This window comes from Salminus brasiliensis, chromosome 9 (genome assembly GCF_030463535.1).
Source record: "Salminus brasiliensis chromosome 9, fSalBra1.hap2, whole genome shotgun sequence".
Taxonomy (NCBI): Eukaryota; Metazoa; Chordata; class Actinopteri; order Characiformes; family Bryconidae; genus Salminus; species Salminus brasiliensis.
In genome coordinates this window covers 5,855,824-5,879,435 of record NC_132886.1, presented here as the reverse complement: position 1 = coordinate 5,879,435, position 23,612 = coordinate 5,855,824, and the positions used below count along the sequence as shown (strand labels likewise).

The window sequence follows — 23,612 nt, the reverse complement described above, 5'->3', positions numbered from 1 at the left end:
TCCCATCATATTCTCTTCCTCTCTCTCATCCCATCTTATTCTCCCTCTCTCTCTCTCTCTCTCTCTCTCTCTCTCTCTCTCTCTCTCGTCTGATCATATTCCCCCCCCCCTCTCTCTCTCTCTCTCTCGTCCCATCATATTCTCTTCCTCTCTCTCATCCCATCTTATTCTCCCTCTCTCTCTCTCTCTCTCTCTCTCTCTCGTCCCATCATATTCTCTTCCTCTCTCTCATCCTATCTTATTCTCTCTCTCTCTCTCTCTCTCTCGTCTGATCATATTCTCTCTCCCCTCCTCTCTCTCTCTCTCCCTCTCCCATCCCATCATATTTTCTTCCTCTCTCTCATCCCATCTTATTCTCCCTCTCTCTCTCTCTCTCTCTCTCTCTCTCTCTCTCTCTCGTCTGATCATATTCCCCCTCTCTCTCCCTCTCTCTCGTCTGATCATATCCCCCCTCTCTCTCTCTCTCTCTCTCTCTCTCTCTCTCTCTCGTCCCATCATATTCTCTATTCTAACATGTAGATCCCACCTCTGTAGATGAGGACAATCCCCGGTATTAATGTTATGGCCGATTCTAAAGAAGCAAACTTCAGACACCGAACCGGTCGTGACTGATCGATCACTTTTGTTGGGAAAACTTTGTACTAGGCGAATCGTTTCTTTAAGAAGTGCCGCTAGCGCTAATCGCGATCGCTGTAATGTCCTGCTTACCTTGCGCGACAGTCTCCGTTTGATTTCCCTCTTCTCCTCCAGCTCCTCCTGTTCGTTCCGAGCTGCGGAAAATGAGCAGTTGAACAGTTTAGGGGACTGCTGGCATTTATGACTTTCCTGTCAAATGGGGCAACCCAAATCACATGGTTGTCGAGCATGGCCTCTCTAATTAGCTAGATGACAACATGGTTAGTTCTAGAATTAGGGGAACAACTGAATAAACCTTCTGTTATTTTTACTAAATCAGTTTTCCTTTAATCAGTAATATTAATTATATTAAATCTTTATTATAAATTTTAATGAAAGACTAATTTTTAGGGTTTTCTGTGCTTTCTTTATTAACAGGTATAAGGTTATTTTCTATAATATATCATTTTAGAAACTAAAAGAAATATATATTTTATGTTCAGGTGAGCTTTGTTGCCTCTGTTATAAAACTGCACAAAACAAATCTGTAAGTAGTAGAAATATAATAATAATAATAATAATAATAATAATAATAACAAAACATTAATAAAAATAATAATTAATCATTTATTGAATCCGCTTTGAAAAGTAATACCAATTATATTAAACCGTCATTATTAATAAAGCATGCTGTATATTTTAGGCTAATTATTGTATATAATTAGTCTTAATTATTTCCTGAACATTCAAACTGAATGCATTTTTTGTGCTTCCTCTATTTCATATAGTTTGAATGTTAATTGCATGGTATATGTTTTATTAATGGTCATTTCAGTAATTAAACAATATATTTTGTCTGTCCCAATGTTCTGGTCAATATTCTCGTCCCATCATATTCTCTCTCTCTCCCCCCTCTCCCTCTCCCGTCCCATCATTCTCTCTCCCTCTCCTTCTCTCTCTCTCTCTCTCGTCCCATCATTCCCCCTCTCTCCCTCTCTCTCTCTATCTCTCTCTCCCTCCCTCTCTTTCTCGTCACTGCGCGAACGTCCTCCACATTTCCTTATCACTGATTAACGACGGCGCGTTAGCACGGACAGTTCCCGTTAAGAGAGTTTAGCCGAAATCTGGGCCGGATGAGCACATCAGAGGCCGCTGTGACTGAAGGAAAAAGGGGAAAGCAGACATTCTCCCTGGAGCTTTCTTTGCTGGATCCCTTTGCAGTGTGTTATCAGGAGAGAAAGCTTGACTTTCTCCAAGAAAGCTGCAGGCCCGAAAACACAGCAGGCTGTCTGGAGCACATCAGTAGAAGATAGGGCCTTTTGGCATCCAAAAACGTACGTACTATCAAAGGGAAGCAGCTATTCCACTGGGTTGAAGTTTCTTGTTCGTTTGAAGGACTTTTATATTTATTTTGCGAGCTAAGAACCGAGACCACTTATGTAATATAGACGAATCTACCGTCCAACGGTCATTCCGGCGCAGTTCAGAGACACTATGGACGAAAAGCAACTGAAATATTACATAAAAACCTAATATCTTCATTCGAACATCTGGCCAGCTGCATCCTCAGCTGCTTCTTTAGTGCAAATTGATGAGCTGCTCCATTCTCCAAGGCTCTGGTTATGCTTTGCAATAATATAGGTGTCCCATATCTGGATGTTTTCTATGTACACACCTGAGATTCAGGTGTACGGTGCTCCTTAGTGGCGAAGGCAGAAAAGCAGGAACCTGTGGGTTTGATTCTCAGTCATGCTACAATTATCTACAGCCTCTTTTGGTGGGTGGGGTGGTCCTCCTTCTCCCCCTTTACCCCTTAAACCTTAGGGTTTGTTATTTATTAATCCTAATATAGAAACGACTTGGCCACCCTTTGGTTTACCGTATCTTGTGAAGTCCCACAGGGTTCTATTTTATAGAATTGATGTTATTATGCAAGTAAATTGGTTATGAGAGTGAAGTGTGAGGCGTTTACCCAATCAATGTGGACAATTTTAGGATCGTTGGAGACATCTTTACACATCGGGCTGAACTTTCTAAAACGGCCTCACCTGGCCTCACCTGGCCTGACCAAGAGCAAAACAAACTAAACTAAATGTCTGTGACTCTAATTTGAGACATTTTAAGTTAAACTGCTCTGAAATCAACAGAAATAAGCTGGTTAGCATTAGCTCAGTTAGCATAGGATAATCACTGGGAAGTCTGCTCAACACAGAACAAACCTAAGCCTGGCTGACTGTAAGCCCACTTATTTTTTTTTTAGACAATAATGACTCTCGGAAATCTAAATTTAAAAGTTTTTTTTTTTTAAGGTTTTGGATCTGCGGCCCGCTCGCCAAGCTAGCCTTCGCTTAACTAGCTCCGCTACAGTTCCACCACTACTGTTGGCTAACTAGTGAGCTACTGACACAAGTGTTGACGATAAAAAGAGAGCGCCTGGTGTTGGGTGGAATGGAAAAGTCAAATCAGAGGCCGGTTCTGCTGGATATCTAGGTATAGATAAGTTACCTAGCAGGCTAAACTCCACAGCACAGATCATGTTATAGCTAGCTGAGGCTCAAATCACACCTATTTAGAGGATAAATCCTCAACACAGAGTCAAGTGAACGGTCGGTTTTCAGGCTCATTTAATAGACTGGCTCATCCAGCTTTGCTTGCTCTGCCTTTTAATCGAACCCAGTGTCGCCAAACTCGCAACTACCGTGGGCCTGTGGCTCTGTGAGCTTATCTGGCCATGTCCTGCACATCCTCTTTTTGAGAAACCGCAATATCCGATGTTCCCGTTAATATCGCCCAACCCTAATAAACACACCAGCATCACTGCACGCTGAGCTACTGCTTCAATACACAGCAAACGCAAACGTCCGTCCCACCCAGGTGAGGCTGTGGCAGAAGATCCGAGCGTCTGAGCCGTCTGATCTCATGCACATACTGAACTACAGCAAATTCAGCGCCTTCACTCACGTTTCAGGATGTTCCTCTGTTCCAGCTCCTCCGCGGTGGGTCTTTGGCTCAGCCGCCTGCACAGACAACAGAACACACACATGCCATGCTTGTTCAGTATCGTACAGCTTACACAGTTTGCTGCGTTCCTCTGAAAAGCCGAGGGAAAATACGACAGGAATACGACAGCCAACAAACATTTCTTGGCAAACCAGGCGTACATAGTTAAACAAGCTGCAACAGCCTGACGCCACGAAGTGCTCTTACTTAGGAGTTGTTTACAATCTGTCGCAAACAAAGGATGAACAACAGCTAAGCATGGGAATACTGGCAGGAAATATGGCAATATTTCATGGTTATTGTGATTAATCTGGTCAGTATGTTGCTTTTTTTTTTAGTGTATGGCAGAAATAATCAGTAATTAAACAACCTCTGCATGTTTAGTCAGGTTTCATTGGCTATAATGTAACAGATTTTAAACACATTTAAAATAAATAACATTATTATTAGTTTTTAACAACAACAAAAAAGTATGTATAAGGTATATATGGTTGAGGTTAAGGTTCGGTTTACTGTTAGATTTAATAGATCTGCACTGAAATTCAATCAGTGGCATCAGTGACTCACTTAAAGCAGCAATATGTAACATTTGTATCTATAAAACATCAGATTCAGCATCAGAGTCATTATTCAGAGTCTCCTTCGTCCAACCGGATGTACATCGTCTACTTGGTCACTTTACTTTTGCACATTTAGTGAAGAAGTACTTCCTAATTTAATTATTTCATTATTGTATGAGTATGTGTATCTGCATCTGTATTACAGTCCCGAATGTACCTGTTCCTATAGTGAGCTAACTGTTATGCTGCTGGATGCTAAATTTCCACTGACTAACAATTCGATCCCTGCAGTATGCAAATACGGTGAATAATGTGGTTATTAACATTGTTAATATGTAATATTGGTGAAAGATTCTGTAGTATTACTCTGCTGCCTCAGTCCACATGCTTCTCTACCTTCAGATAATGCTTCTGGAGCTCTCAGCTCATTCAGACGTAAATGCTCGCATACTGCTGCTTTAATGAGCACAGCAGCAAATAACCTGAATAGGCCTTCACTGTTAATATACTGATAAATAACTGATAATGGAAAGAAACAAAATAATAAAATTGAATAATAATAATAATAACAATAATAATAATAATAAATATAAATAAATAATAAAAGCAGAACATAATAAAACTGAATAATAATAATAATAATAATAATAATAAAAGTTGAATAATATTAATAATAATAATAATAATAATAATAACAATAACAATAACAATAATAATAATAATAATAATAATAATAAATATAAATAAATAATAAAAGCAGAACATAATAAAACTGAATAATAATAATAATAAAAGTTGAATAATAATAATAATAATAATAATAACAATAACAATAATAATAATAACAACAATAAAAGCAGAAAATTGACACTTCAGCTCTTTAATCCTTCAATATAAACACATTGATGCAGTTCAGTGATATTTAGACATGGTTTATTGTCTTTGTCCTGATCTACATTGTCCACTATAGGACTGGGCTCCATTCCACAAAGCCTTTTAGCACAAATCATTAAAGTTAATTGTTAAATAATTGTCTTCATTCCTACACCACATAAATAACACTCCCTCTACCATTTAAGATCACCTACGAAGATTTGGGAAAGTCTGGGTCAGTCTGCAGCCATATATCCGATCACCCATAGGATCAGCATTGGTTTCCCTGATGTTTTACTGGGAAATAACCAGTAATTATCTCATATTACATTATTCTAGCGGAAAGGAGCTCACGGCTCAGCAGAAGTGGTCCATTCTGTCATAGATCTCAAAACACTCCATGTATTTTAATCCAAAAAAGGCCACACCACTGAAATAAGCCCTTCAGGGGTGCGACGAACCCAAGCAGTGACCCCTATCTGGTCTAATCTACCGTATTTATTTATATAGACCCCTGCCCACCGCAAAGCCCCCAAGTTCACAAAGGCACCGCAAGTTAGGGAACGTTGCAGTGTACTGTCGCTCCCCATACAGAGCAGCGCACTAACCCAAGGGGTGAACCCTGAACCCCTGGAAATCGATCTGCTCCGAAACACTGATTTAAACTGGATCCTATAGAAAGGAAAACTATATATTTTGCTGACGTTTGATTGAGAGCATTTCACGTTTGGGACAGGACGCCCCGGCAAACAGCACAAGTACGCTGCAGCCCCAGGGCTCCCTGCAGCCGGGACAGTTAGCCGCGCTGGCGTGATGGGGACTGACGGCCGGGCCGTTATCTAACGGAGCGTTTGATTGACAATCTGAGTGACAGGCTGAGACGCGCTGCGGATGCAGCATTCGCTACAGCTTTGGCCACAGCTCCGGATAAACTTCCATTTTGTCCTTGAAGGACCCTGAGGGTTGGCGCTAGTGTTCCCGTGTGCCCCAGTGTGATTTAGTGAAGGGCTGCATGCTAGTGCCCCGGCTTCAGTCAGTTCTATATGAACTCATGTCGTGACCCATCTTATCCCCCTGGACACGTCCTTTCCCCTCCTAAGGATACAGTGAGCAACGACCGCAAGCAACTGCTTACAACACTGTCAATATATATATAAATAAATAAATAAATAAATGATATGGTTAAGAATTTCCCAGTGGAACAATCAGGAGAGGTGTCCGGGGGATATGATGTAGATTACCGTTGCCAAGTGCACGAGAGCTAGCCTACATTTACATTTATATTTATGGTATTTAGCTGACGCTCTTATCCAGAGCGACTTACAAGGTTACTGGTATTACACAGGTGGGCCAATGTAGTGTTAGGAGTCTTGAGAGACTCGAACCCCAGTCCACACATGGTGTGGTAGCTCTCTGGCAGGTTATCTGTTGCGCCACACCAACCACAAGCCTAGCTTTACCTGTTAATATCAGCTTTATATGCCAGCATAGAAACAACAATATGATATCATTAAACTTGCGAATATGTGATTCATATTTGATAAATAAAGTTAAATAGCGACGCTTTATCGCGTTAAAAACTTCTCAGTAATGATCAGTAAATATCTTTCCATTAATTTTAATCTGGCATATAAGTACAACAGCCACCATTAATCACATGCACGGTTTTAACCAACGGAACAGTCGGGGGATAGGATGGGTCACGACACTGGCTTTGTCCGCAGTATGGAGTATTAAGGGAGAGTTCAACTAAGACAAACGTTGCAGAGCGTTGAAGACAGCAGCCCGCTGCATCCACGCTGTAACACCACCGTATGAAGCCTATAATGAACCTTTAAATGTGAGCGTGAGAGTGTGTGAAGCCCAGAGCCACAGTGAGCTGGCCTACCACACACACACACACACACACACACACACACACACACACACACACACACACACACACACACACACACACACAGCCAGCTGTCTGCCGTTCTGTCACTCGGCTTCGCTAGGCTCTGCTCTTAAAAAGCAAAGGAGAAATCTCTTGGCATTCTCTCAGCAGCTTCAGGAGGAGCCGTCTGAGGTATATGAGACAAGTGAGTGATATGGGGGGAGGTTTGGGCACCCCTGGTCAAAATGTTGGTTACCCTTAACAGCTCGGAACAGCTAAATTACCCGATTTTCCGAAAGGCACGAAGCTAAAGACGAAACGTCTTGAATATTTTCAGCAATATTACTTTAATATTTATATATTATGACCAGCCCTGAATTTAGGCCCATTCTATCAGCGCCACTGACTGTATAGAGGCACTTTTCCAGACTGCATCCATCTGTTTCTCTGCAGATTCTGTTATCAGCCTCCTTTCACCCTGTTTATTCTTCAATGCTCAGGGCCTCCACAGGACTGACCACCACAGAGCAGACTGTAGTATTTGGGTGGTGGGTCATCACCAAGCTCGCAGACAAGCATGACCACCCTAGATGATCATTGTGATTGTTTGATTGGTTTGATGACCAGCCTGACCTTTTTAACCAGCTAACCAGCTTTACTGCTTGACCACCAGCTTCCTCGAGTGGGCCATGCTGATAGACTAGCTAGTCCATCAAACTCAAATGAAAATATACTCAACCAGCTGGCTTCCTAGCAAAGCGTAGGTCTTCTCCTGGATGACCGATGGTGTGATGATGGTGTTTGCGTCCAGAATTTGCTACCATGAAATGCTCCCTGTGCCCACTGATCCAGATCCAGATCCACAGTAGAATAGTGCACCACCTTCTCTAAAGGCTTTCTTGGTCTTCCAGACCCCTCCGTGACCTCCAACGTTCCCGTTAGCTGCCATTTCGTGATTACACTATGAACATATACAGGTATATCCACCCAAAAATGCTTACGGTCTTGTCCTGCTTTGTGGGCAGAGCGCTCGCCATATGCAAATGCAAATGACGCTCTGGAGCCGATCAACATAATGAACCTATTGGCACCATGCATAATGCCAGGCGTGGGCTAGAGGGGTATAAAGCCCCCCAGCATTGTGCCGTGAAGTACTTTTGGATGAGGTGGGATCATCCAACAGCCTGACCTCCGCAATGCTCCTCCAAAATCTTGCAGAAAGCCTTCTTCCCAGGATAAACTCTTGTTTAAACCCCTTGATTTCAGAAGAAACAGTGAATGAGCAGGTGTCCCAATACTTTTGTCTTTTGTTTAAGGTGCAAGCTCAGTTATTTTAACATTCAGAGCGCTCGCCAGCTGCTCAGAGGATCCCATAGAGTTCAGTATTCATAAAAGTTCCTGATCTGTCCTAAGGACAACTGAACAAGCCATAGGCCTAACAAGCCAATGAAGCTCTGAGACCTTGGTTACAATCTTCTGAGAGCTCAATTCAGCCTGAATAACACCATATACAAAGCATATCTACCCAACAGTAGATAGCCTTGGCTCGGATGATACTAGCGAGACGTCGTGGCATGGGCTGTATGAGGGTAACTGGTCAGTTAACGGGGGCCACTCGCCAGAGTCGTCGATCCCCTCTGGCATCAATGGCCCGTGGGGCTCCACCACTGTTGTGCCACTGGGAGGCACTCAATGTTCTCAGTACACCTTCGCTGCCTCGGCTCCAGATCATCCCATGAAGTTAGCGGTTTCCAAGATGCTACCACCTGTCACCTGGGACCCTACCCTATATCAGTCAAGTACTGCGCTCTGCTATGACTGACTGGTGTGCTCGCTTATTTATACGTGATGCAAACCCGGTCACGTGGCCTCTGTGACGTCCCGGGCAGAGTTCACGCCATAATGTTTGGATATTATACAACCAGAATAAAACGTTATTTTAAATTGTACCAGTTAATAACGAGAGGAATAATCGAATATGGTGACTTTATTGATGTGATCATAAACACACCCTGTTTGGGCTCAGAAGTCATAGCGCATGCAGCACACAGTCGAGCACTATTTTGTGCATCAGGGTGAATAAAATCATCCTTTCTGCTGATGGACCAGCGCTGGGAGGGGGAAAACACACACACACACACACACACACACACACACACACACACACACACACACACACACACCTGCATGAGAAGACACGGTTACACAACAGACCTCGGCGCACAACACTGTGGTGTAATTGGGTTACGTAAGCAAGAAGGACCTAAAGTGACAGCTGTTTGCTTATTTGTCCGGTCGGTGGTCCCACATGTTTTTTTTGTTTTTTTTTTCGAGGTTAAAAGTGAGGTCAAAATAAACCCCCCTGAGCCCAGAAGACGACTGACGTCACAGACGCCGCATCATTCATGGCTGTCTGCCCCAGCGCCGAAGCAACATCACAGCCTGTCCTTCTCTTCCCGTCAGACTTTTGTCCTTTTGTGCGAGCGCTATTCGTGACTTCCTGATGAACCTCGCTGCTGATTTTGGGTGCTTTCGGTGGTTTTGGGTGTCGGTGCTCTCTGGTGAGGCGAAGCCGCTTGTACGCAGTCATTAGGGGTGCAGAGATCTATGATCTATGATAAGCGGCTTCGGGGCATAAACTGGTTTTAGGCTCGTCTCGTAACTGAAGATTGGTGCTACCTAAGGTGCACTGTGTCCAAATGTTTATGGACACCTCTTCTAACGAAACCCCACTGCTGGCACACATACGCAAATGCAAATGACGCTCTGGAGCCGATCAACATGATGAACCTATTGGCACAGCAATAGCAACAGCATTGTGCTGTGAAGTACTTTTGGATGAGGTGGGATCATCAAACAGCCTGACCTCCGCAATGCTCTTCCAAAAAGTCTAGCAGAAAGCCTTCTTCCCAGGATAAACTCTTGTTTAAACCCCTTGATTTCAGAAGAAACAGTAAATGAGCAGGTGTCCCAATACTTTTGTCCATTATTACTTTTGTCCACTTATTTTTAATATTTCCTCACACCAACCTGTTTAAGGTGCAAGCTCAGTAGTTTAGTAAACCTCTTATGTAAGAACTAGCCAACGTTGGAGCTTACAGCTGGTGCAACCAGCCCCCTACTTCTACTGTTTTAAGGGGGTAACAGATTGAACATTGGCTATTTTTACCTTTTGTTTAATCTCTGATGCTGGTGAAGGAGGTTGAGACATCAAGAGACGTCTCAGTACCGTACCACTCACTATGGTATGCTATGGTTAGCCATGGTACCGGAACAGCCGTAGTTATCATCACTGGGACACATGGCGTGCACTGGCGTCGGTGAGAACTCAGCAGCAGTGTCCCTAATGGCGGTGTGTGTCGTGTTGGCAGAGCGCTTTGGGACAGTGACAGCTGCCTCTGAGGATGAGGACGGGTGCCAGTCGCTCCAGGACAGTGTTCCAATAATCCCTCTGCTCCCCTTCCCGCTCTCAGCGCTGCCTTTTATCACACCCAAATAAAAGTATGCATTGCTCCCAAACATCGCTTTGTGTTCGGAGTAGCTGCCATCAATCCCATCGGCTTTAATCCCGAGCCTCTCAAAGCTGTCTGGAGCTAACTACGTAGCTCAGGGCGCTCATCGTACTATGTTCCCGGCTTTCATTAAGATCTGCCAAATCCTATTCGTGGCGTCATACTGAGCTTATGAAATCGCTTACATGTGCAGAGAAACAATAGCCACAGTAGTCCAGTTAACTCCGCTGTCTTCTCTCACTAATTACAGTCGAGTCATTCTGTGGAACAGGTACGATTTTTCGACATGGTCATCGAGAGTACACATTTTTCCAATAAATAAATTAATTAATGAATGTATTTAAGAAAATTAGCAAGAAAGGTATGTTACCTCTTTCTGTTTAGCTTAAAAGGGTTGGACTAATCATAAGAAAAATAAAAAAATATATATGTCTCAGTTTATTGGGAATAATGCATTTCCAATTATTTGTAACTGGAATAATACTTTTATTTAAAATATTTGCATCACTAATTAAGACGCAGATGGACTGGATTTTCTTAATCCCTTTTTTCAAAAGACTTTTTCCAAATTAAAATAAATAAATAAATAAATACAATAATAATAATCACAATAAACATATGTGGTCTGATCCTCAGGTTTCTGGCCTAGTACACATGCCAATCTTGTACAATAAATAAATAAATAAATAAATAATAATAATCACAATAAACATATGTGGTCTGATCCTCAGGTTTCCGGCCTAGCACACATGCATCTTGCACACATATTGAACAATAAATAAATAAATAAATATATAATTGCATTAACAATTACTGTTGTTAACGGTGTTGTGAGTTTTATTTATTTATTTATTTAGATAAACCGGGATTGACAATCCTAAAAATAAATGATTAATGAAAATATCAAATAATTATACATTATTATCATCACCATAATAATAATAATAATAAAAATAATGCTAATACTACTACTACCACCACTGCTACAATACCCATACCACCACTGCCACCATACCCATACCACCACTGCTACCATACCCATACCACCACTGCTACTACCACTACTGCTAATGAAAATAATTAAGTATTAAGGGGTTATTAAAGATGCAAATACCATGTCTGTATTGACCAACATGTACAGACAACACAAATGCCCATGTATTAATGAGAGATCATTAAAAACAGTATTCTCTCATATCTCATGTTAACAAAATACTTCAATTCATAGATTTAAGGCTTTGGAAAGACATTGGCTTTTGTGCTTAATGGATCTCTTCACACGCAGAAGATGCAACTGGCACCGGTTCTGTAAAATGACTCAATTATTCTCTTCATTTGCTCCAATTTCAAGATCTCATATATCCGACTGAAGCTGTAAGGCTTGATTTGGCTTGTAAACCTCGCGCTGTGTCTGTTTCCTGGATTAGCCAAGACATCCAGCATTTCCCAGCAGTGTTTATGAAGCCAAATGTCATCATTTCAACATGTGCTAAATGATTCTTTAAAAAATAAAAATAAATAAATAAAAAAGTCCGGTTCCCTGATCTCGTTCAGCTAGCAGCAGCCGCCGAGCATCAGTTTCCACTTTCCGCACGGTCTCCAGCTTTTTCCAATCCTTTTGAAGAGGAAAATGCAGCAATGAACAGCTTTAATCGAGTTTAGCTGGCAGCAGCCAAGGCCGCACTGCTGCCATGATGAGTCACCGAGTAAGAGAGGCAGAGAGCGAGTGAGAGGGAGACAGAATGGAGGAGAGAGAGAGAGAGAGAGAGAGAGAGGGAGGCAGTGAGAGGAGGCCTCTCTGAAATTAGGTCAGCTCAGTTCTACCATACTGGTTTTAATAAGCCAGAACCGCACGGGCCGCAGCGATGGCTCAGGAATGACGGAGCCCGTGCTGTCCCTGATGTCCCTGATGGGTTTATTCACTGGGACGTTTGCCCACTGAGTCAGAGGCTCATTGATAGAGGCATGAAATGACGCCTGCGGCTGAGCAGGGTTTTAGGAGCCGATTAGGGATTCGGCCCAAATGCACGTGTCATTGTGAGCTCGGGTTCCTCTGTGGATGTGGCTGTACACGTGCATGTCATCGTTCTCTGCTTATATATATAAAAACTACATGAGGTGCATTATCCCTCATAAGCACACTAACTGGACAAAAGTATTTGGACACCTGCTCATTCATTGCTTCGTCTGAAATCAAAGGTATTAAAAAGAGCTGATCCTGCTTTTGTTGGAGTAACTGTCTCTGCTGTCCAGAGAAGAGTGCAGGCTTTCTACTAGATTGTGAAAGAGCATTGCTGTGAGGGTTTGATTGTATTTGGCGACAAGAGCATTATTGAGGCCACCCCACCTCATCATCCTTAACTCATCCCACATAAATCCAGTAAAAGGAGAAACAAGAGCTTCTCATTCTGAAGAAAGAAAGTAGTGAGATCTTGTCTGTAAGCAAGTCTGAAGAGCAGAGCTCGGTTCCTCCAGGGTTCTCCTGGACGCCCCCCAGTCCAACCAGCACAGCGTGGAGGATGTGTTCAACTCCATCAGCAGCAGCAGCAGCAGCTCACCTGATTTACCATCATTAAGCCCTGATTTACCACCAAACCAGGTGTTGATCTGAGGAGAACTCTAAATAACACTAGACTCCATGAGAGAGGAGAACTTTGGAGATGTTCTAATGATGAACACAGTGATGGAGAACCACCACCACCTTCTGTAGTTTATTCTAATATCAGTGTTTTACTGAGCAGATCAGCAGCTTTTCCAGTCTAATTGTTTTCTAACGCAGGTGGCTAGAACTTCTGAAAAGTGCTGTGTAAAAAAACAAAACCCAAATGCTCACCGTGTGAGTTTGGTGCCGATCTGCTGCCTGGACTCGTGTCTCTCCTCGTCCGTCTGCATGGGCAGAATGTTCTTCTCCTCCAGCTCTCTTTTAGACGGCCGGTTGCTTAGTTTTATAGCCAGAGAGTCTTTCCTCAGCACCTTCCGGGCTAAAGAACCTGCAATCACACATACACAGGGTAATGTGTAAGACTCACAGGGTAACTCAGATACTTTTAAGAACATGTGCTTCACTAGGATCTTCAAAACCACCCTAATACAAAGCAATCCTCTGTACCGCACCTACTTTTCCTACAGTTGCAAGAGGCAGTGGACATATTGACCTGTGGAAAAACACTTCTTCTCTTGGGGCGTTTTTTTATTTATGTATTTTTTTTTTTTTCGGGGCTGATTCTGGGCTTGGTTGGGGGCTGGGGGCTGGGGGGATTCCATACGAGCCATGGATGGTTAGCGCAATTCCAAACATCACTTTTCCACATGCATTTTTGCAAACTGGCTGGACCTAGATTAATCCGTATATATTTCTTTTCCTTATTTTCCTTGGATACAAACACTCAAGCAGTGGGAAAAAGTCATTTTCTGGAGTCAGAGCATTTCACCTGATTCCACTAATTGACTTATCAAGCCTTAACGAATTTGCTGTTTGGACTCTTTGTTTGTGTCTGGACTGATGGTGTCAACTCTGTAATGAGAGGAAAAGGCAACCAGCTCAAGGACATTCATTCTTAAAACCCGGACTACTGCACCACTAGCTGAGTTATGCCAATATGCCAGGTTGGGAAGAGTGCTTGGACCCCGAAGATTGCCACTTGTTAATGTCATTGCCATTCATTCAGTAGCTCACAGTGCTAACAACCGTCCACAGGCATCAATGTACTTCATCAAAAAAGGGTATCGATTTTAACCCACCCATAAAGTTGCAGACGTTACGTGTTGGGTTGTTTGGTGGGGGGGGGGGGGGGGGTGTTCAAGCTAATCCCACTAGCTATTACTTCCCCAATCACACAATGCTACCAATGCCAGGAGGTTCAAGGCTAGCATGCGCTTCCTCCTGCCAGACACAGCATTTTTTTTCCCTCAATGCGCTTGGTGATACCTGCTATCTCCATAAATCAGGCCAACGCTTAGACAGTTGCGCCACTCGGGAGCCCCTGAATGAGCACATGATTACAGTAAGTAAAGCGTCAGGGTGTATTAGATGAATTCAATAGGATAGGGAATCTTTTAGCAGACCACTCATAGCTCACAGATCATGTCAAGGCTAAGTACAGCCAGCCTTCAAGCTAACTCTCGCAATTTACTCAGTTGCTAATAGAGGAACCTAGTTTTGTACATGCACTCCATACATGTGCTCAGCAGGTATACTATTATCTACCTGCATGTTTTAGCCTGGTTAAAAATCAGACTCTGGTTGGTTTTCACCCTTGGTGCGATTCGTTTGGGCAGGTGTGAACAGTGGTATGCTGACCAATACAACCATACCGAAACCCTTGAGAGGAGGTAGTGTCGATACAGTACTCTGGAGCAGTTAGTTCATGGGGAGAACGTGATCAGACCTCGATCCAACCCAACTATCAGGTGTACCCCTCAACTTTTGAGCTAGACTCCCATAGCCAGGAGCTAAAGGGCTACTAATCTCTGCAGATGCTCCATGTTAAACTGCACAGAAATCTGCAGCACTAGTCCTTTCTTGCTCCCGCCCCAGACAGATCTGACCAATCAGCAGAGAGAACTTCTCAAACCTAATCGAGGGGGGAAAAAAAATGGTCCAAGAAAAGATCTGGACTAACTTGTGAAAAGCGAGTCGTCATCATCTTCATCGTCCTCATCCTCGTCCTCCTCTTCCAGCTCGTCCTTGTACATGCTGGGCAGGTCCTCGTAGTCGGACTCGTTGGGCATGTTCTCTTTGTCGTCCTCACAGTCGATCACCACCGTGGGCACCGGCCGGACATCCAGGAGACCACACTGAGAATGCAACGCAGAACTGCAAAGCAAAGAAAATCAGGGGTTTAGAAGGACTGGAGTGCAACGATTCTCATACACGATGTGGACAAAAGTATTGGGACACCTGCTCATTCTTTATTCAATCCTGCTTTTGTTGGAGTAACTGCCTCTACTGTCTAGGGAAGAAGGCTTTCTACTAGATTTTGGAGGAGCATTGCAAGTACTGGATGGAGCTCCACCATCCATCATTCCAGAGAACACAGTTAGTTCCACTGCTCCACAGCTCAATGCTGGGGGGCTTTATACCCCTCTAGCCCACGCCTGGCATTAGGCAGCATGGTGCCAATAGGTTGATCTGCTTCAGAGAGTCCTATTCTATTGGCAGTACTTCTCTACAGCACCATCTTGGTCAGCAGCAATGGGTGCAACTTAAAAAAGCAGCTGAATGCATTCATTAGAAGGGGTGTCCACAAACATCCACGATCCATCATCCATAACATTAGTACCACCTGCCTAATATTGCATAGATCCCCCTTGAGCCACCACAACAGATCTGAGCATTCAAGGCACAAGACCTCTGAAAGTGTCCTGCTGGTGGTATCTGGCAGCAAGACCAACATTAGCAGCAGATCCTTCTTCGAGTCCTGTAAGTTGTGAGGTGGGTGGGAGGCCTTCATCAGCATCAATACGCCTTGGGGGCCCATGACCCTGTTGCTGGCTCAGCGGTTGTCCTTTCCTGGAGCACTTTTGGTAGGTACTGACCACTGCATACCTGAAAACATCCCAGTAGGACCTGCCTGATGTTCTGGAGATGTTCTGACCCAGTTGTCTAGAACATCACAGTTTGGTTCTGCTCAGAGGGGCTCAGATTCTTAGGCTTGCCCATTTGAAGAGAATCAATGTTTTTTCACTGGTACTAATGTTATGGCTGATCAATGTAGCAATAATAATAATAATAATAATAATAATAGATTTGCATTTCCTAAAAGAATTACAACAGTGACTGAAATGTGGCAAGTACTTGTTAAGGGGTGCGCTAGGTGGTTGCAATGGTGTCACAGGTGGTTGTTATGGTGTCGCTAGGTGGTTGCTATGAAGTTGCTATGGTTTTCAAGCACTGTATAATAATAATACTGTATAAAGGTCCTCCGTTATGGGACACTTCATCAGACAAATGAAATACAAATCCAGATCATAATTACACAAGCAGTTTAAGCTTGTGTTTACTACTGTCCACACACACACACACACACACACACACACACACACACACACACACACACACACACACACACACACTTCCTGCGTGCTTATGTAAGCTGGTTGATCATTTCTACAATAATCTTCTAATTCAGTTAACCGTGACTGCAGTCTGCCTTCATTACAGAGAAGCGGTAAATGTGAGCACTTCCAGCTCTGACCCAGCTGTACGTCTCCGGCCCAGATCATACTCCTACAGGCCGAGGCCCAAAGCCACGCATGTCCATCAGCGGCGTGTCCGAAATTTCCGAAATGCAGTTGGGCAATCTGCGCATAATGACCTGGAGAACAGTGACGCATGCCTACCAGCGCAATCCGGATTAGTGATGCATTCATTTTCGCAGATAGCCACAGTGAAATCTGTGATAAGCCTCTCTGAATACATTCATAATGTGAAGTAGGAAAAGCAAAGCAGGCAATTAGCCGGAGCCAGAATCATCAGTGGCAACCGTCACACGGAGAACAGACTAAATGCTTGGACGTTTCAAAGGGAACGGTCTCAAAAACCATGACTAGAGCCTCACCTATGGAGACAGGCCGACACACAGCGGGATAGAGCCCAAATAACCTGGAACTACGGCCTCAGAAAGTACACTCCTAAAAATAATGGTGCTTCTAAAGGTTCTTTGAGTGATACCATAGAAGAACCACTTTTGGTTCCATCAGGAACCATGTTTAATAGAGATATGGGAGCGTGAAGAACCCTCAAAATGGTAAAGAACCCCTTCAAAAACCCAGGGTAAGACATACACAGTATGGACAAAAGTATTTGGACACATTCATTGGTTTATCCATAATCAAGGGTATTTGATTTTGTGCACTGGAGCAGCTCTTTTTTTTTTTTTTTTTTAAATATCCTTGATCTCTGGAGGTGCACTGCTGTGAGGATTTGATTGCATTCGGTGACGAGAACGTCAGTGAATTCTGGATGTTGGATGATCATGACCCCAATGCATCCTCCCCAACTCATTCAAACTCAAGTACTGGATGGAGCACCAACCATCATTCCTCCACAGAGTCCTTTTCTACTGGCAGCTGTGTGTGTGTGTGTGTGTGTGTGTGTGTGTGTGTGTGTGTGTGTGTGTGTGTGCATTTGCACATCTGTGTCAGCAATGGTTGCAGCTTAAAGAAGCTGAATGTGTTTCATTAGAAGGGGTGTCCACAAACTTTTACATTTACAGCATTTAGCTGATGCTCTTATCCTCAGTGACTTACAAGGTTGCTCGTATTACAGAGGAGGGTCAGTGTAGTGTTAGGAGTCTTGCCCAAGGACTCTTACTGGTGTAGCGCAGCGTAGCCACCCAGACAAAGAATCGAACCCTGGTGTGATCGCTCACTGGCAGGTATGGCGTTATCGGTTGCGCTACACCAACCACATTTGGACTCACATTGTAGGTCTTTGGTGGTTATTTAATTTCCCCCCCCCCCCCCCCCACCTTAAAGCTCACAAGAAGTTCACAGCTGATGCTGTTCTAAAGCCAAAATGTGAGTCTACTCCTCATAACATCTTGAAGGTGGGAGAAACCTTTGAAAAACTAAAGATTTTTGGACTTTGGGTGACGTTTTAACTTTCAATGACCGTTAATGTACCTAAATAAATAAATAAATAAATAAATAAATAATCAAAGTAATTGTGAGGCATTTCTATTAGTCCATTTATCATAAAATTCTGACAATATAAAGGACAACATCTAGATTCACATTATTAAAAAACATCCATTCACACTTCTAAGCACATTAACACAGTTTATCTTGGCAACCAGTGTAAACACCATAAACCCAACAGTATAAACCCTGTACTTTGATTTGAATGAAGAACCTGTTTAATAACTGTGGGACGATAACCATAATTAATACTGCTAAGAACACCTATAATATAATAACTTCTATAACTTATAGTAACTTCTTTGACTTTGGGTGGATCTGAAGTTACTTTTTTAGAAGGTACCTTAATGCCAGGCGTGGGTTAGAGGGGTATAAAGCCCCCCCAGCATTGAGCTGTGGAGCAGTGAAACTAACTGTGCTCTCTGAAACAATGGATGGTGCTCCATTCAATATTAACATTCTTGTTGCAGAATGCAATCAAATCCTCACAGTAATGCTCCTTCACGATCTAGTAGAAAGCCTGCATTCCTCCCTGAACAGTAGAGACAGTTGCTCCAACAAAAGCAGGAGAAACTATTTTAAATAGCCTTGAAACAATGGATTAGCAGGTGTCCCAATACTTTTGTCCATATATTGCCCACACGGATTCCTCGTCAGCCACTAAAAACTACTAAGTTTTAATAGTGCTATTTATGTAGGACCAAAACTTCATAATGAATGGACCACTCCACGCCATGCTGCTCCACCCAAACTGGATCTGCATGCACTAGTTGTGGCACCGGCAGGTTGGCATCAGCAAGAGACCGGCAGTGTTTGGGCCGTGTGTGACAATGCCAGCCCGTACTCAGTTCAGCAGCAGAGAAAACATCATGGTGCCCAAGCTTAATCTCAACGGAGGGCAAAGTGGGCCACAGAGTCTGTGGTGGGTTCGTTAGCTGGGTCAGCCCTCTGAACGCCACATCAGACCAGCGCTCTTATGGTTGTGGCCTGCTCTCATTCTGACATCTAAAGAGACCAAAAAGAGAGCAAAGCTAGCCCGTAACATGTCCCATGCCTCCAGGAGCAGGGTTGGAGGGCACGGCTCTCCATAGGATATGAAGGGGTGTAGGGATGGGAGTTCTTAAAAAAAAAAAAAATAAAAAAGTACCCTCACCTCTCCAGCCTCTGCATGGTGAGCGCCAGGGTCTTATTGAGCTCCTCGATGATGCGGCTGGGGACGCTGCCGTACTGCAGCTGGTGCGGGTGGCCGTGGTGTCCTCCAAGGCCTATGTGGTGCATCATTGGAGCGCACTTCTGGGGGTAGCTGGCCAGGGGGCTTGGGGTGGAGACGGGCGGCTCCAGGCCTCCAGACGGCACACAGATCATCACCTTCTTAGGAGGTAGAGGAGGAGAAAGCTTTCCCTGCATGCAGGGCAGCTTCAGGGACTGGCATGGCTCTGAAAGAAGGCAGACAGAACACACAGCATGTTAGGCTCGTCACTGAGAAGACGCTCCAGATGTTCGCTATCTAAATCCAAACGATGACCGCAACAATACACACACTGTGTGTCCAAATGTTTGCGGACACCCCTTTTAATTAATGCATTCGGCTACTTTAAGCTGCACCCGTTGCTGACATAGAGCTCTAGTCTGGTCCCTGTAGAGAAGTACGTCCAATAGAATAGGAGTCTCTGCTGGCTAATGTCTCATGCTGCCTAATGCCAGGCGTGGGCTAGAGGGGCATTGGACACTGTGGAGCAGTGGAAGAACTGTGTTCTCTGGAATGATGGATGGTGGTGGTCCATCCAGTACTTTTGGGATGAGTTGGGGAGTTGGGATCATCCAACATCCTGACCTCTCGAACATTCTTGTCACTGAACGCAATCATACCCTCACAGCAATGTTCCTCCAAAATCTAGTAGAAAGCTTTCTTCCCTGGACAGTTAGCATGATAACTCCTTTTAACACCCTTAATTTCAGAAAAAAACTGGAATGAGCAGGTGTCCCAATACTTTTGTCCATTTAGTCCACAAATCCAGTGCAAGTCAATGTCAGAAGCATTAATTGGACTGTGTGTGGCCTACCTCGACTCAAAGACACGGGGTCAGCCATGCTACAGCACCCCTGCAGCAGGGAGGGGGCCCAACTCAATGGCAGCTTAGAGGACCTGGGTCTCAAACCAACAAGCCTGCCATCAATAACCCTGAGCTCTTAACCACTGAGCCACCCCTGTCCTCACATGCTGCATCCAATGGTTCCAATGGGCCTACAATCTCCTACACCAACAACTTTAAAGTGGCCGAAAGGTTAGAGATGTGGGCTTGGGACCGGAAGGGTGTTGGTTCAATCCCCTGGACAGGCAGGAAGTGCCCCCCGTCCTCCCTTGTCGCTCAGCATCCACAGTTAAGTAGCCCTTGAGCAAGGCTTCTAGCCCCTAATTACCCTTTTGGGTGTTGAGGGGACTGCCCACAGCTCTGGATGGGTGTGCTCATCCCCAGGTTGAATTCTGTATTGTTAAGCAAGGTTATAAACTCCGCTGGTCCTGTCCTGTTTGTGGCCTTCTGGGCCCGATACTCATCTAGGTCACATAACCGCTCCTCCTGAGCCGAAACTGAGTAATTAATTAGGAGGATGCTTTAATGCTCACTAAGGCAATGTTCAGACACTCACACTTATCAACTATAAATGACACAAGCGCTCATCAATTTCAAATGACAGCATTACATAACCCCTCATTCATTTCCAACAGAGACTCTACTTTGGGCTGGAAAACAGGCTCTGATGTTCTTCAATCTCATCGTGCATCACTCTCAACAGTCCACCCTACACTCCCTGAGCATCTGTGGCTTACTGGCACGGTCAAGCATCGCCATGCTGGCTGTACCCGTCAAACATTAAGGGTTAAATGAGGCCATGACAACAGGCTCTGGCATTGGCATTGTGGTGTTAACAGGCCCAAAAACAATCCCCACACCATTACACCATCTCCATTAGTCCGGACTGGTGCCACGCAAGGCATGGATTCATGATGTTGGTGCCAAATTCTGACCAGTTGTGTTACTCAGACCAGGCTACTGTCAGTCTGTTCCTGCTGCAGCCTCAGCTTTCTGGTCTTGGCTGACAGAGGAAAACCCTGACGGGGTCTTCTACTGTTGTAGCTTCATGTGGTGTTCATTCTGAGGTGCTTTTCTGCTCACCACAGCTGTACAGAGTGGGTATCTGAGCTACTGTAGCCTTTCTGTCAGCTCTAACCAGTCTGTAGACGTCTTTGGCGCATTTCCGTCTGCAGAACTGCAGAACTGCTGCTCTCTGGATGGGTTTTCTGTAGGCCATCATTCTGGGGAACTCTAGATACGGTGGTTCTGAAAATCCCAGGTGGTCAGCAGTTCTAGAAATACGTAAACCAGCCCTTCTGTAAAGCTCAAAAGCACAGATCTCTCATTATTCAGCATTCGATGCCACAGGATTGGCTGATTAAATAACTGCATGAACGAGTGGGTTTACTGGTCTTCCTAATTATTGTTCAGTAAACACTCATGTTATTTTCCTAGAGTCCAGTACAGACTATCCAGCACTCCAGACTTCATCACTGAAATGTAGTTTCAGCGGAACCACGAGTATTAATACAATATTTATAAAACACTTCTTTTCATACATATATATATATATATATATATATATATATATATATATATACACACACACACACACACACTTAATCCACACAGAAAGGCACTGTGTATAAAAGAAGATTTTGGTCCCAAAATAGGAGACGTATTTAAGTGACAGGCCAGAACCGAGGCGTATTATCCACAGCCGGCTTTGATCCGACTGGACTGCACTGAAGTGTGTTACACTAATCAAAGCAGAAAGCATGAAGCCAGCAGAGACAACAGGAAGTGTGTGCTGAACCCGAGAGTCGGCCATCGCTAAACAAACACCACACACACAGACACACACAGACACACACAGACACACAGAAAAAAGAGAATTCGAAGATTTAGAAGAAGATAAAGGCTGTTCCGCATGATGAGAGAGAGGAGAGAAAAAAGGAAGGGATGTAAGAGGGAAAGTGAGAATAGAGAGCGAGAGAGAGAGGAAACACGGGGGAAGAGAGGATAAGTGAGCGAGGGAGACATAGAAGAAATAGAGAGAGAGAGAGAGAGAGAGAGAGAGAGAGAGAATAAGGGGACGAAAGAGGGGAAAGAAAATAAGGGGATGAGAGAGAGGACATAAGGGGAAGAGAGGATAAGTGAGCGAGAGAATAGGAGGAGGAGAGAGAGGGAGACATAGAGGAAATGAGAGAGAGAGAGAGAGAGAGAGAGAGAGAGAGAGAGAGAGAGAGAGAGAGAAATAAGGGGAGGAGAGTGAGAGAAAGAAAATGAGAATAAGGGGAAGAAAGAGAGGGGGGAATACGGGGAAGAGAGGGTGAGTGAGCGAGAAAGAGAGATTTTAGGAGGCACCTCTCCTAGGCCCAGCATAGCCTCTCAAGACTGAGAACACTGATCTCCATATCATACATGACTATTGCTGAATACCTGTAAATTGGCCAATTAACTGATTAAAATCTTCTATTTTACAATTAATCAATTAATTAATTAATTAAAAGCAGACTTCTGCCAGTGGGGTTTGGCATTATGACCGGACTCACCTGTGCTGTGGTTGGACAGCCGGGGAAATGGCTTCGGGGGCAGTGCAGGCGGCTGCTTGTGAAAAAGTGGAGCTTTGGCAGGGTTGGTATGGTTCTCCTGAACATCACCTGAAAACGCAACTGACTTCTTAACAGGCAAAACCATCGATGACTTCATGGAGGGGTCCTGAGGACAGACTCCGCCCTCCATGGAGGCCCGGAATTCGATGGTCGCTGCAGGGAAGAAAAGAAATAAATGCTCGGTAAGTACATTCTTCCTCAGTGTCGCTGTGATTAACGTCTACATCCAAAATCAATGTTCTGACCAAAGCAAAGGGAATTCATTGAATCCGGACTCTCGGAGTAACTGACTGTATGTCGGAGTGGTTTAGGCGACCCTCAAACAGGCAAAAAATAAGAAGAATCCGGATACGGACACTCTATCCCAAATCCTGACAATATCCCACAGACTTCTGTCCGAGCTTGACTGTATCCTGATACATCACACCACTGAACTGCATCTGAACCCACTCATATCCCCAGAATTTGGTCCGAACCCGTTCGCATTCCTGCTGCACTCTGTCCAAACCTGACTGTATCCCGACGCAAAGGTACTCCAAAGCCTGTTGAAGGTGGGAAACCGGCTGCCGAGCCCTGATCTCGATACAACACACTTCAGTTGTACCAATGCCCAAACGAAGGACAGGGATTCAGTTCAAATAGCACTAAGCCCGAGTGTATCCCAATACAATTCAGTCCAAGCATGACCGTATCCCAAAGACTCCTGTCCAAGCTTGAATGTATTCCGATACATGTCTGACCAAGCTGGACTCCATACCACAGAATTGCTTATGAACCCACTCATATCCCAAGATGTCTGTCCAAACTTTCTGCAGAACCCTGTCCAAACCTGACTGTATCCCAGG

At 44.1% G+C, this 23,612-nt stretch overlaps 1 protein-coding gene across 4 annotated transcripts in view; it reads right to left on the bottom strand.

Moving 5' to 3' along the window:
• LOC140561954 (phosphatase and actin regulator 1-like) overlaps positions 1-23,612 on the bottom strand; it is a 103,810-nt gene that overhangs the window by 8,321 nt on the left and 71,877 nt on the right. For all 4 annotated transcript variants that reach the window (XM_072687244.1, XM_072687245.1, XM_072687247.1 and 1 more), the window contains exons 4-9: positions 22,708-22,920; positions 19,231-19,513; positions 15,059-15,252; positions 13,270-13,426; positions 3,577-3,632; positions 709-770 (exon numbers count right to left, since the gene is read on the bottom strand). In XM_072687244.1, the coding sequence (XP_072543345.1) occupies positions 709-770; positions 3,577-3,632; positions 13,270-13,426; positions 15,059-15,252; positions 19,231-19,513; positions 22,708-22,920 (965 nt within the window). The remainder of the gene's footprint in view (positions 1-708; positions 771-3,576; positions 3,633-13,269; positions 13,427-15,058; positions 15,253-19,230; positions 19,514-22,707; positions 22,921-23,612) is intronic.